Source organism: Trifolium pratense, linkage group LG2, assembly GCF_020283565.1.
Source record: "Trifolium pratense cultivar HEN17-A07 linkage group LG2, ARS_RC_1.1, whole genome shotgun sequence".
Taxonomy (NCBI): domain Eukaryota; kingdom Viridiplantae; phylum Streptophyta; class Magnoliopsida; order Fabales; family Fabaceae; genus Trifolium; species Trifolium pratense.
The window spans coordinates 6,362,677-6,376,773 of record NC_060060.1 but is presented as its reverse complement, the minus strand read 5'-3'; the positions used below and the strand labels follow the sequence as shown (position 1 = coordinate 6,376,773).

General features: G+C 34.9%; 2 protein-coding genes and 1 long non-coding RNA gene across 3 annotated transcripts; 1 reads left to right on the top strand and 2 right to left on the bottom strand.

Moving 5' to 3' along the window:
• Positions 1-4,897: 4,897 nt before the first annotated feature.
• LOC123906630 lies at positions 4,898-6,437 on the top strand. The gene is made up of 3 exons (XR_006808954.1): positions 4,898-4,928; positions 5,129-5,202; positions 5,867-6,437. It is a non-coding gene; the product is annotated as an uncharacterized LOC123906630 (long non-coding RNA).
• Positions 6,438-6,654: 217 nt separating this feature from the next.
• Positions 6,655-9,924, bottom strand: LOC123904057. The gene is made up of 7 exons (XM_045953752.1): positions 9,848-9,924; positions 8,611-8,765; positions 8,278-8,460; positions 7,861-8,194; positions 7,252-7,751; positions 6,884-7,192; positions 6,655-6,731 (listed from the first exon to the last, which is right to left on the bottom strand). Exons 1-7 carry the CDS (start codon positions 9,922-9,924, stop codon positions 6,655-6,657), a joined length of 1,635 nt encoding a protein of 544 aa, XP_045809708.1.
• Positions 9,502-13,711, bottom strand: LOC123906629 (denticleless protein homolog). Its single transcript, XM_045956583.1, has 16 exons — positions 13,564-13,711; positions 13,361-13,473; positions 13,140-13,245; positions 12,864-12,928; positions 12,694-12,732; positions 12,264-12,360; positions 12,060-12,156; positions 11,865-11,934; positions 11,704-11,780; positions 11,533-11,611; positions 11,135-11,211; positions 10,957-11,041; positions 10,798-10,866; positions 10,635-10,708; positions 10,513-10,561; positions 9,502-10,382 (listed from the first exon to the last, which is right to left on the bottom strand). The coding sequence occupies exons 1-16, from the start codon at positions 13,628-13,630 to the stop codon at positions 10,020-10,022; spliced, it is 1,527 nt and encodes a 508-aa protein (XP_045812539.1). The 5' UTR covers positions 13,631-13,711; the 3' UTR covers positions 9,502-10,019.
• Between the last annotated feature and the right edge of the window lie 386 nt (positions 13,712-14,097).

The following is a 14,097-nucleotide window of genomic DNA, read 5'->3' as shown; positions in this document are numbered from 1 at the left end:
TAACATGTGCCCTTAGGGCACATGTTAACAAGACCCTTTTTTAAATTTTTTTTTTCACTGCAATTAATGGAGAGAGAGAGAGAGAGAAAATTAATGTAGTAAGTACTATTTCAAGTACTTTTATTACATCTCAAGATTTAATTAGATTAGATTAGATTTGTACAGTTGTACTCATTCAAAAAGCAAATATTTTTGGGTTGTTTTCCGGAAACAAAAGGTCTAAATTTTTATTTTTTTACTAAAAATTGTTTTTTTTTTAACGGTCAAAAGGTCTAAATTGTTAAAAGAAGAATTTTGGTTACATGACCTTTGTTAAAATGCATATAATTAAGCTATTGAGCTCAATTTAAAGAGTTCCCATTGATTGGTGTCAATTTTTACTTATCACGTAGTTGAATTCTAAATTATAATTAAAGGGTTAATGGTAAATTTTTTTTGCTAAAATAGACCTAATAAAAATAAGTGAATTTATTGTAGAAAATTCAAACTTAAAAAAATATATTTTTTTAAGAACTACAAACATATTTAATCCTTTAATATATCAATGAATCATTAATTATTACTTTTTTTTGTCAAGATATAATGTTTTAAGCTTAGTAAACAAATTCAATTTTATTATTATCTCAAAAGAAATTCAATTTTAACCATACGATTAAGTTAATCTTTTAGTTGGTTTAAACACAGATGAATAAACCTCCAGCGGCTACCATTGGATGCTTGCTTGAAAGGAATAGAAATTGGAATGCATGCATGCATATACATATTGGTGCTATGATACATTAAAGAGGCAAAATCTATATCTCTTATTTGCAACAAATGTTCCAAAGATCGATGCTGAAACTATACTCCATTGTTTGAAAGATTGCACTCATGTTATTGAAGTGTTGAATAAAGTTTGATTGCATAATCATAATGCCACTTTCTTTAATGACTTCATGAATAAGTTGAATAAAGTTTTCATTGCAGTTTTAGTTTGTGGGGACAATAATATTCTAATGGGGTCAATATATATAAACACTTACTTAATTACGGTATTAGTTAAAAAATAACAATGATGTGGGGTCAATTGCCCCCAATTATCACAATGTTCATCCGTGCGTGGTTAGGAGATGTTTTTATTGTTCCGTGAACTTAACTCAGTTGGTGGATATTGCATTATATATGCCGGGGACCGGAGTTTGAACCTCGGTCATCTCATTTATTCACTTAAGGGTGAAATTTTTAGCCACTAGATTACTTGACAAAAAAAAAATTAAAAGTTCAATTTTTCAATTTCAATTTTTTTTTGTTATTGATTTTGTTTTTTCAGTTTAGTTAGTGCAATTTGAGTTGTATTTGTTTGGTTGATGAACATTCCTAGACAAAAAATTATACCATTTCATGTAGTACATTTTTATCTTCCCTGGTTACCCAACTTGGGTTGCTCATAGTGTTTGATTAGGGTTGCCAATAAAGTTGTCGATTTTTCCGCTGGATATAGCATCTTGTATTCTTGATGTGCCTTTGTTTGAGGTTGTACAAAATGATCAACTAGTTTTGTCAAATGATAATTATGGTTGTTATAGTGTTAAATTGAGTCCATTATGTTAGTCTAGTAATGAAGAGGAATGGCACTCTATGTTGGACTGTCATGACAGCAAAGTGGCGCAACAAGCAGCTGGTCTTGATGGTATTATCACCTAGCGAGTGCAGCGTTTTATCACCTATGAGAAGGAAGCGGGGCAGCAGCTAGGGATCAAAGCGGTATGTTTATGGAACGAATGGACTGCTGTCAATAGTATGCGCCGCAACACAGCCCCCTCTGCACAGCAACAGCAGCAAACGCTGTGGACAAAACCACCGGTTAATTGGTATAAATGTAATGTTGACGCGGGCTTCCACAATGAGCCTGGAAAGACGAGTGCGGGTTGGTGCATTAGAGATTCGTTGGGTCACTTTGTATTGGCTGGCATGGATAGAACTGATTCATCCACAAACAAACCTATGTTGGTAGAAAGGAAAGGTTTTGCATTCTATCAGTGTTATCGAAATTCATATAACTATAACAAAGAAGAATTGAGAAAAGAATGAAAATGATTCTCATTAATCAAGATGAATGGAGTTACAATGTTATATACTAGTTGTAATCTCCTAACTAACTGTACATGTGGCATAACAGCCCAACTAACTAACTATAACTACCAAATGGAAAGAGATAACTTGTGGAACCAGTTAGTCAGTTTCTTATCCCCCCCACAAGCTGGAGGGTGGAAGATATCCAATAATCCAAGCTTGACAACAAGAGCATGGAAAGGTCGAGAATGGGAGGCTTTGTTAAAAATGTCTGCTACTTGAGATGCTGAAGGAACCTGTAATAAGCGCATGAGTCCTTCTTGTACTTTGAGACGAACAATGTGGAAATCAATGTCGAGATGTTTGGTGCGCTCGTGGAACACGGGGTTAGCAGCAATGTGCATAGCACTTTGGCTATCACAATATAAGACAGCTTGGCGTATGCATGGTTGTGCAAGGTCTCGAAGCATGTAAGATAGCCATTGAAGTTCGGGAGTAGCTGCAGCTAGTGCACGATACTCAGCTTCAACAGAGGAGCAAGAGACAGTTGTTTGTTTCTTCGATTTCCATGAGATGAAGGAGTGACCAAGGAAGAAACAATAACCATAAATTGACCTACGAGTGTCCAAGCAACCACCCCAATCTGCATCACTAAAACCAAGTATTTGAAGATCAGAATTCCAGGAAACAACAAACCACAACCAGGAGCTTGTTTCAAATATCTAAGAACACGAAGTGCAGATTTATAATGATTTTCAGTTGGAGCTGACATAAATTGACTCAATTGCTGAGTAGCATGAGCGATATCAGGTCTAGTGGTTGTGAGATATAGAAGACGACCAACAAGCCTTCTATAAGCCCCAATATCTGCAAATAGAGGATTGTCATTGAAGCACGTGAGTTGGTGCAGGCTTGCATTGAAGCATGTGAGAATCAGCAAGCAACTCAAGACAATATTTTCTTTGATAAATGGAAATACTTTAAGTGGAGTGAGCTACTTCCAATCCAAGAAAGAATTTAAGCTGGCCTAAATTCTTAATTTTGAAAGTGGAGTGTAAAGCTGCTTTGATTTTGTCAAACTCTGCTAAATCAGGTCCAGCTAGCAAAATATCATCAACATAGACAAGTAGAGCTAAGAAGGAAGTAGGAGTGGACTTGATGAAGAGGGTTGAGTTTACTAAGCTCCTTTATCCCTTTTTGCTTGTTCTCATATGTGTTTTTCCGGTATAAATACTTGCTTCTGGTTTATCATTCTTCACATCCATCTCTTGTGCTCTCATTCACCGCATCTATTCTGTCGACCGCCACATACTCTCGTCCTCTTGGCGTTGCTGCCTAGCCAGCGCCAATACACCACCACCGTCGTCTACAAATTAGACCTGGAACCACCGTCTGCGAAGTCTATTCCCTGCTCAGCAGGTAATAACTGTCTCAATAATTTTTCATTTGTATTCAAAGAATTTGTGTTTTGATTTGGGTCTAATTCTACTTTATTATGGTTGCACGGTTCTTGTATCAGAAAACTCTACATAATAGCAATTTTATGGCTTATTCAATAGGCTATGTTGGTCCTTGTTCCCATTTGAGCAATGTTTATGCTAATGCTTTTGGGGTTAATATAAGAATTGAATTTGGTAGAAAAAGTTGTGGCTTTTATACCAGTTGTAGAAATAATAGTAAATTTTTTATGAGGGCTAATGCAAGGCCTCGCAGCTTTGCGTCTGATTTGGAACAAGGGAATTCTGTTGGGGGTGATGCTAATCTTATTAAGGTCGATAATGGTGGAGTAAATGGAAGTCCGGCTATGCCTCGTTGGTTTCATTCACTGTTCTATTTTGCAGGAAAAATTTAGATTTTACATAAAAGAAAATGTTAGTTTGTGATATTTACTTAAATGTCTTCATGTGTATTTTGTTAGTATTCTTTTGTTATCTCTCTTTATGTTAACAGCCGATGCAAATGTTTGTTTTTTGGTATTTTTTATTGCCTGCTACTTTCTAATTCAGTGGATGACAATTTTTCTCTGACCTTAAGATGATTTCGGTCTGCAGATCCCATGATTGTCCAGGTTATTGGCTCACTTGACAATCTTGATAAAGATTTAAACACCTATTACTTGACATAAGATGCGACAACTACTTTCAAGGCTATTGGACTTAACAAACAGATTATATCCAAAGAAAACGCATTGCTTCTGCTTAAGTTTAACAATGTTTTGTGTATACTTCTACTTTACCAGTTATTTGATATTTAAGTTAAATCAATGTATTTCAGTCTTGATAAGTAATCTAATGCAAGTGTCTCTTATTACTTTCATTTAAAGTTTATATTGGAGAGACATCAAATGTCTATATATTGGATTCACTTTGCAGTGCTTTAAGGTGAGTTTTTTTGTTAATATTCTGCATATCTTGAAGACTTTAATATTCCTGATGCACTAATTTAGGAGTACATGAGTCAATGTGTTTATAGCTACAAACATGGTTTTATAGGCTTTGCGGCAAAATTGACTGATAAACATGATCAAATTAAATTATGTTAAACAAATATTGGACCTATTTCAAATTGGTTTTCTTATTTTCTGTACTGATGTTCCTATTTTATGTCTTTGCATGGTGAGAGTTATGTTAATTTTTTTTCCCAATTACAGCCTTTCAAATTCCAGATTTTTAGTTCTTTAATCTACTTTTTAATCTATATGTCAGTCTTTCAACTTATGAATGAGTTTTATTTAGGGGTCATTTTCATGGTCCTTGGACTTTTTAATGGTGTTTGCATTGTTGGAAGTTCAGGATATCCTTTAATGGATTGAGTTTTGGTGCCTTATACTCAACAAAATCTTACTCAGACACAACATGGTTTTAATGAGAAGATTGGTGAGATACAAAAAGTTGCTAAAGATACAAAAAATCTTACTTGGACACAACATGGTTCGCTGAATTAAGTCTTCTATTCTATTACAAGTAACATAGTGAATTTGAAAGAGGAAAATGCAATGTTTACTGAATTAAAATAGAATCATCTTCATAGTTGATTTCTTATGTAGTTAAAGTCGATCATTCTTTTTTTATCTTAGGTTAGGGTTGCGAAAATTTGGATAGTTACTGGTTATCTCATAGCTGAGCAGATTACCTCTGTTGAAGTGGCAAGGTTTGTATTTTTTTACGAAGATATTTTTTCAGGCTTCTTTTCAAGTTTTGGTTCAACTTCAATTATTACTTTATCATATGATATGTTAATTCTAAAATTGTGGCTTATGAAGATGTGAGGCTGTACTGAGAAGGCATAGACACATGTATATAATTAGGTATTAGGTATTGGACATTTAATTATTAGTATGATATGCACACGCACTATTTCATGTCCTTTGAGCTTGCTTACTGATATGAGATGTTAATTTATGCATACATTTTTCTCATTGAATTTTCCCAAAAAAGTTGATCAGTTCTTTATTGAAGCTTTTGCAATGGGCTTGGTTTTACACATTTAGAAATATTGGAAGTTTGTTTCTGAGTTTGCAAAGTATGTGAAGAAGCAGATCATGTTTTACAATTTGGTTTTTGAATTGGTTGCTGATAGACAATTAAGTTTTAGCATGACCAATCGATGAATGAATTTTATTCTTTACACAAGATTTTGATGACAGATATGTTTAAAATTTTTGCAATAGCCACTGGAGTAAAAAGCTATGCGTGTTTACAATTCACATTGGTTTCTAATTGTTCTCTTTACATAAATAGGTGGAATATAAGTTCTTTGTCAAGTATCTGCTATGTTGAGTTACCTTGTTCTGGTGTCTGTTGGTGTATTGCAGGAGCTGCTGTTTGGTTAACCCGGTCGAATTAGTTTTCTTCACAATACTTTGGTAGCATCCCAAAATCCTTGCTCGGCTATGTGGTGTTGCAGTTTCATCTACTGCATTATCCACTTCCTTTGGTGGCAAGGAACGGGATCCCAAGGTGTTGGCTTTAGAATTCCTAATCTCGGATTGGATGGATTTTCATTGAGGGAAGCTGTACTGATGGTCATCTCTGCGAAATGCGATTTTATGGTCGTCTCTGAGGGAAGCTGTACTGAGGTGTTGGCGTTAAAAATCCGCATTTTGAATACGGTTATGGAATTCAATTTTAAGTTTAATCCACCCGTGCGACGGGTCACACCCTAGTTATGTTAAATATATATACTACTAACATTGAAATATTAGTGGGGGCACTTGCCCACATACTAGCAGGAATACATCCGTCCATCCATGGCTACAGGTTTGTAGGGAAACTCCATTTCATAAAAGACAACATTCCTTTATACACTGAGACTTCTAGAGTGTAAGTCTAAGATGACATAACCTTTCATGCCTTGTTTGTAACCAAAAAACATACCATCGTTAGCTCGAGGGTCAAGTTTGCTTCTGTGCACAGGTAGGGTAGATGAGTAGCACAAGCAGCCAAAAACTCTTAGCAAATTTAGATCAGGTTCAACACCATATAACATTTCATAAGGAGACAGATTTATCTAGGAGTAATTTGGTAGGAGTTCTATTGATTAAAAAAACGGCATGTTGAATAGCATATGACCAATAAACTTTGGGTAAATTGGATTGGAACATTAGTGCTCTACTGATATGAACTTTGCATTGGAAGTACTAGTGGGAAAAGGAAGTTTCTTCTGATTAGCCATATGGTCTAAAACAGGAATATAGCTATATCTTTTATTCAAGCATTGAATTCTTTCGGTAGATAGATGGCCTAACCTTAAGTGCCATAGCCTACTCTTATTTGTACTAACAGAATTAACACTACCAGACAAACTTGCTTGCTCTTCATGTAATACAAACCTTCCAATTGGTTAGCCAAACCAATCTTCTTCATATTGCTCTTTTCCTGTATGATGCATAAATCATGTCCAATTGAGATGGTGCAATCACATTGTTTAACTAAGCTGGAAACTGAGAGTAGATTCACACTGAAATCAGGTAAGAACAACACTTTGTCTATAACTAAGTCATCACACAGCTTGACTTTGCCAACTATATGGGCTTGAATTTTGTTACCATTAGGTAAACCAACCGATATTGGTAAGACAATTTCATGATAAGAAATGAACAAATTCAAGGAATTATAAATATGATCTGTAGCACCTGTGTCTATATAATCCAATTACAATCAGCATGTGAGGATTTTAAATCAAGATCATAGTGTGTACCTGCTACACCGTCAGAATAGCAGTGACTGCTTTCTCCTCTAACCATATTAGTAGTGTTCTTGGTTCCATCAACTTGATTTCGCTCTAGTAAAGCTATCAGGCTATTGTATTGATCCTTGGTCAAAGAGACATTACCTTCATCTGTAGCTCTCATTTGTGAAGTGCCTTGATTTCCTCGTCCAAAGCCCCAATTGGGTGGATAACCATGTTTCTTATGGCAAATATCAATTATGTGACCATTTCTGCCACCGTAAGTACAAACTTTATCTTTGTAGGGATTGCCTCTTCCTCTACCACCTTGAATATGACTATAACCTATATTACCTCGAGGATCGCCGTAACCTCTTCCTCTGCCAAAAGCTCTACCTTGGCTCTCATAGCCTCTACTGTGACTCTCAACAGCATTAGCTGAAGCCTCAGTATCATCAATTTTGCTCTCAAACTGAGCATTCACCCCATAGTTTTGTTGTCGTTCCTCTTGTGAAAACAATAGAAAGTACCTTATTGATAGCTGGTAAGGGCTCCATTAGCAAGATTTGAGACCTTACACTTTGATATTGTTCATTCAATCCAATGAGAAACTAAATGATCTTATCTTCAGTCTTGAACATTCTTGCATTGCACATAGCAGCACAAACACATTGATGAGGACATGTAAATCTTGGTAATGGTCTAAATTGATCAAGTTCTTCCCACAAAGCTCGCATTTCAGTGAAAAATTCTGAGACCTTCAAAGAACCTTCCATGAAATTAGAGATATCTTGATACAAAGTAGCAACACGAACACGATCACCTTGGAGATATCTTTCTTTAAGATCATTCCAAACATCTACTGCATTTTCAATATAAACCACACTCTCTGCAACTTGAGGTTTCATGGAATTGATGAGCCATGAATGAACCAAATTGTTGCATCTTTCCCACGCAATAAAATTGAGTTCATCTTCATCAGGAACCGGAATTGAACCATCCACAAATCGAAATTTGTTCTTGGTAGCAAGAACACGTGCATTCTCTTTGCCCAACCATGATAATTGCTATCTCCTTCCAATTGTGGTGTAACACAAACAGTTGTGGGATTTTCTGAGGGATGAATGTAATAAGGATCCAATGCTGCATCTGAATTCGATGTCCCCCTCCTTGATTGTTTCTCACCATTGTTCTTACTCGAAACGATAACATTCTTGATTATTCCAGGCTCAATGATACCTGTTATCGAAATTCATATAACTAGAACAAAGAAGAATTGAGAAAAGAATGAAAATGATTCTCATTAATCAAAATGAATGGAGTTACAATGTTATATACTAGTTGTAATCTCCTAACTAACTGTACACGTGGCATATAAGCCCAACTAACTAACTATAACTACCACATGGAAAGAGATAACTTGTGGAACCAGTAAGTCAGTTTCTTCTTCTTCTATTGTTACATTCCTTGTGGATGTAGAATAGGGCTGAGCATGAACCCGAGACCCGACCGATTTTCGGCCCAAAACCGACCAATGCTCAGGCCTAATGTAGAATATGAAAAATTACCAGATTATTGTGAACATTGCAAGTTCATTGGTCATAGATTTGAGCACTGCAAAAGAAGAAAGGATACAGTGTTTAAAGAAGCTCCAAAGAAGTCTGTTGCTGATTCCTCTAAACAATATGTACCAGTTCAAAGGAAAGGAAAGGTTGATGAAGTTATCAATGTTAAAAGGCTCTGCTACAAAAGAATACTCTAAGGGCAAATATCAATATTAAGAATGTTGTTTTTTTTTTTAAATAGTTTAGTAAAGTAAACTAGTTCCCCATTTTGTACGATATTTTTAAGGGTCATGTCATGGTAACTAGTGCTTTTAGGACACTAGTTAAGGAAACAAGAAACTTATTTTTTGTGTTGAAAAAATCATTTTTTACACTTAAAAAATTGACTACACAAATTTTAAGACATTATTTAGCTTCTTTAACTAGTGTCCTAGGGACACTATTTAACATTTTTTTAATTTTTAAATAGGTCTCTAACCGTATGACTATTTCAAAATTCTAAACTAGTCTTGATTGGTTTGCTCAAAAAAAGTTCAAGCTTTTATCAACAAAAATAATAAATTCAAGTTAGTCTTGATTGAAACAAAATCACTAAAACTCAATAATAAAAAAAATTTCTAAATATTCACATTAAAAAAAAAATGATTCTAATAGATTTATTTTATTCTTTTTTTTCACAGAAGTATTATCTTGTGCATGTCTTGTGGCAAAAGGATTAATTTCTATATTTGATGATGAGGAATGGTAACTATGGATTTGTTTGATGGAGGTTATGGTTTGAGGTGTGAGAATAAGAACAAAGAGTGGTGAGAATAATACAACTCAAATCACATTCAATATGAACATAATTTAGAAAAGAATATGCAAATGCAGTTAATTAATATAAACATCAATTCCAACCTCAACAATCAAAACTTTAGTGCTTGCATTCACTTCTATACATTGCACTTTGCACATACAAATCATGCCAATCATCTTATGCCTAGTCATGCTTTCCATTCGCAGTTCAATAACGGGTATCAACCATTGTTTTTCAGCCGGCGAAAAAAGTCTAGCTTTACATGTATTTAGCTTTAGCTTCTTCACTTGCTTTAACCAGTCCTTTTATGCACTTCAAAGGAACCTTACCGAATACCATAGTCGAAGAAAATCTAAGCAACCCATGCCACCTCTATCTCAGGATCACTATCTACAACTACCTGCAAACAGGCTAGTTTAATCTGCCTATAAGAGTCACGAAGATGCTACAAAGTAGTCGCGGATAGTTCTTTTTAGGGAGGGTGGTGGGTTCAATACAGATGAAGGACTCTTCATAGCAGACTCTGGAGTGTTTTTAGGAGATACGGTTAGATCAAATTCTGATGAAAGTTGGTTCTTATGGCCTTCAGATGTAGACGTTTTAGGTGGTGTGATTGGATTGGCTGACTTCATTGGGTGGTGCGGTGTTTCGAGACCATCGAAACCTGACTTGGGGCAAATTTCTTCATTGTTTAATAGCATTTTGCACTCTGTTCTAGGGATGGCCATAACTCTTCTTCGAATGGAAAATGGATACTTTGTTGTGCTAACATAACTGCGTTGATTCCATATTCGGATCTAAAAATGCAAAGTTGGGAAAAGTTAAGAAAAACAATTCAGGTGGCGTTAAAAAATGGGTCAATACAGTCCTAAACAGAGGGAATTGTAAACAAGCAATACAATTAAGTAAAAACACAGTGTTGCTTACTGTGAAATCATCGGATGCAGTTGCTAGTTTTCCGATATCAGAGCGGCACCTGCAAAACAAATAAAGTTAGTATCTCGTATCAGATCAGATAGAACTAAAACCACACTTAATTTCTAAATTACCAGTCAACTGCAGTAACTTCCTCATCATCCTCATGGCTCTTCAAAATAGTAGGTGGCACGTGAGGCTTGTCAACCTGATTTGTGAAAGTTTAGTTAAATTACATCCTTACTGCAACCTAAGTGTCAAATTTAGTGTATCTTATTGAAAAGTAAGAAAAGCAACCTGCCAAACATATGCTTTTCCGGTACTGGAACCGCACACTATGCTAGATGCATCAGGGCTAATTGCGGCCTGGAATTGAACACACATGACAGAAAAAAAGTCAGGAGCTATGAAAGAAACTGAATACCATAAATTCTGAGTTACAGGCAAAATTCTCACCTTCACAAAAAATGATTCTATACGACCTCCTTCAAAATGTCTTAAAGGACCTTTTTCAAGTTGAAGTGTATTATATAGATAAACTCTGCAGAAGGAAGAAACCATTTAGTTTACGTTATGTTGAATGTTCTCGAAACCATGGTTTGATTCACACAAAAAATAGAACTTGGGAGGATACCGGCTATCCATGCAGGAAGCTGAAAGCAAAAGTCCACTATCATCTTGGGACAAGCTAGATATACCATGTAATCTTTGCTGAAAGGACAAAGAAGAATACAGTCAAGAGAATGAATATTGCATCATTTCAAGCTTTCCAATATCTAATAAAAATCAACGTCCAAAATGCATAATACAGTCATACAAAAAAGCATAATACAGCAGACAATTTCTATCACATTTACATTTAACTTTATGAGATACAGGTCCATAAGAAATGCATGTAAATGTAATCTCTTCTGTTATTAAACCTATAAATCACGGTTCATCTTATTCAGGACCCTCAATTTGCAAACTCCTAAGCCACACTCGCTGTATAGAACTACAACATTACCACTTCACATCGCAGTTCCGACTAACCTTTCCTGTTGACTCGGGTTGAGGACATGCTTGTGTAACAATACTTTTTAAATTTCTGGTATCCCAAAACTTCAGCACACTGAAATAAACCAATCAAATGATAAAATCTATCAACATGGCGAAAAGCTCAGAGACTTGAATTTTATTTTAAGGGTAATACATTCAACTAACCTATCGGCTGCCCCGGCAGTGGCTATGGAAACTTCATCCTTGAGCCAAAGGGCAGATGTAATACTCATGGAAGCACCCTGACATGTTAAGAGTTGTTGTTAGAAAAGGTTTAGCTTGCAATATGTGAATTGTGAAGGAATGGCGGACCACCAGCAACTTACCCTGGCCTTGCGCCCCCTTACTCGGTATACTTGATATGAAAGATGTGCTCCTTTTACAACAGCTGTTGAACTAGAGAAGCAAACAGATATAAATAAACATTAAGTTCATCAGAAGCTAATAATTAACAGATTTACAATTTAACATGTACAGTAAATGCTCATTATAAGAGTTTGCCAACTCCAACTGCAGCTTACCTTATGCTAACTTCTCCATGCCTGTTCTTAGTATTGGAGTTACATCTTAAATCCCAAAGCCGAAAGGATCCATCTCTTGAACAAGAGACGATAATATCTGTAAGTTTGGAGATAAAAGAATGTAAGTTGCTAATATTACTTTGTGGTTATATAAAATCCAGTACTCTCTAGAAACAGGGAGATGCATACACAATGAAATATTACCAGAATTAGTTGGATGAGAACAAAAAGATTTCACACTCCCCGTGTGCCCTGTTAACACTCCAAGACACTTCTTTTCTTGAACATCCCATATCTTCACCTGTAAATGAGCACAATAAGAACATTCAAGATAAAATCAGCTTAAATTATAGAGATGATGAAAAAAAATTCCACTTAAATTCAATGACATGAAATTTCCACTTAAATTCAATGACATGAAATTGGTAACTATTGAATCGTGTTTCAGTTAAATCTGTTCAACCAAATCTGCAATCTAAAAGGGGGTATCAGATGTAGGGTACTATTTAAATCCTATTCTAACATTCAACATATGCACGGTATGTGAGAATCAATGTACAGAGATCATCCAAACTATCCATAAAGTTCTGTTTTAGGAAGCAATAGTAAGCTGATAAACAACACAATGACTCACCGTTTGATCACCAGAAGCAGTAAGGATCTGTGTATCATCCTGCAAACAACAGTACATCAAATTAAGACACTAACAAAATAAACAATTCATGCTAATAACACTCAATAAATGAAATAACAAAAACTTATTCTTAAAATATGTGAATATTTGATTGCAAAATTGATGCCTACCTTAATCCAATTGACATCAAAAACAGCATTATTATGTGCACTCCATTCACAAATCCTTGCATTATCTGAGATCAAAAGAGGGAAAACATTCACATAAGTACATCATACACCACAAAATTCTGTAATACCTAACTAATATGAAGTTGATTACATTCCAACTTTATGTGAGATATAATTCCATAACAAATGAATGCAATCTCTTATTAAACCTAGAAATCATAGTTCAATTTATTCAACACCGTCAAAATGAAGTCAACTAAACTCACAAAAACAAACCTGCATTTTCTTCATAGCACGAGGGCTGTAATTTACGACGAGTATCAAACAAACTAACATATCCTTCCTCATTGGATAAAGCAAGAATGTGCGAAAATTTCGATGTCTACACCAAAAACAAATAAAAATAAATAAATCATAACAACAATAAACAATCATTACCCACAAAATATTTGGCAGAGAAAAACAAAAGGGCATAATCAAAAATGAATCTTGAGTACCTTAGCAAAAGAGAGAGCAAGAGGAACAATATCTTCACCGTTATGCTGTGTAGATAAAGCTCCCATCTCGAAAACACCATGAACCCAACCATCCATGCGAGGTCGTTTTCGAACTGTAACAAGGAAAAAACGCAAATCGAGTTAGTAAAAATCGAAAATCGAGTAGTGAAATTGTGAAGTGAGTGATGAGTTTTTGAGATTACCTTGAAAGGAATTAAGCTCTCGTGAAGTTACGATGTTGAAGATCGATTTGGAATTTGGAGTGACCATTGAGATTTGAGAAGAATTGAAACGAATCGGAGAAGAATCGAAGAGAACAAAGAAGAAAAGGGATTAGGGTTTTGAGTTGAAAGAGTGAAAAGTGTGTTGAAATGGAAAACGAAAATATATTGGGAGTATTTGGCGGTACTAATGGCGGGAAATCATTTTTTCGTTTTTGGTGAGTATTTTTTTAGTATAAAAATCATCATTTTAGTCGAGTGGTTTAGTAACTAAAATTTTATATTTTTTTGAATTTCAATTCTTACATTTAAAATATTATATTCTCGTTTTAGTCTTTGAAATTGTAGTTTGCTATGACATTTTTAGGGTTTAGTTTAAGATAAAACTGAATTTTTCGATATAAAATTGAATTTTTAGGGTTCGTTATGACAAAATTGAATTTTTAGAGTTTAGTTTAGGATAAAACTAAGATTTTTCGATATAAAACTGAGATTTTTGTTTAAAACTAAGTTTTT

Excerpts from the sequence above, each read along its gene's own strand:
- LOC123906629 (XM_045956583.1), bottom strand. The coding sequence starts at position 13,630 with ATGGTCACTCCAAATTCCAAATCGATCTTCAACATCGTAACTTCACGA. Across the intron at positions 11,935-12,059 it reads CATGGAGAAGTTAGCATAAG|TTCAACAGCTGTTGTAAAAG; the intron begins GTAAGCTGCAGT and ends TTGCTTCTCTAG. Across the intron at positions 11,781-11,864 it reads TAAGGGGGCGCAAGGCCAGG|GGTGCTTCCATGAGTATTAC; the intron begins GTAAGTTGCTGG and ends TTAACATGTCAG.
- LOC123904057 (XM_045953752.1), bottom strand. The coding sequence starts at position 9,924 with ATGGTATTCGGTAAGGTTCCTTTGAAGTGCATAAAAGGACTGGTTAAA. Across the intron at positions 8,195-8,277 it reads AGGAGATAGCAATTATCATG|ATGAACTCAATTTTATTGCG; the intron begins GTTGGGCAAAGA and ends TTCCTGATGAAG. Across the intron at positions 7,193-7,251 it reads CTATTCTGACGGTGTAGCAG|ACACAGGTGCTACAGATCAT; the intron begins GTACACACTATG and ends TGGATTATATAG.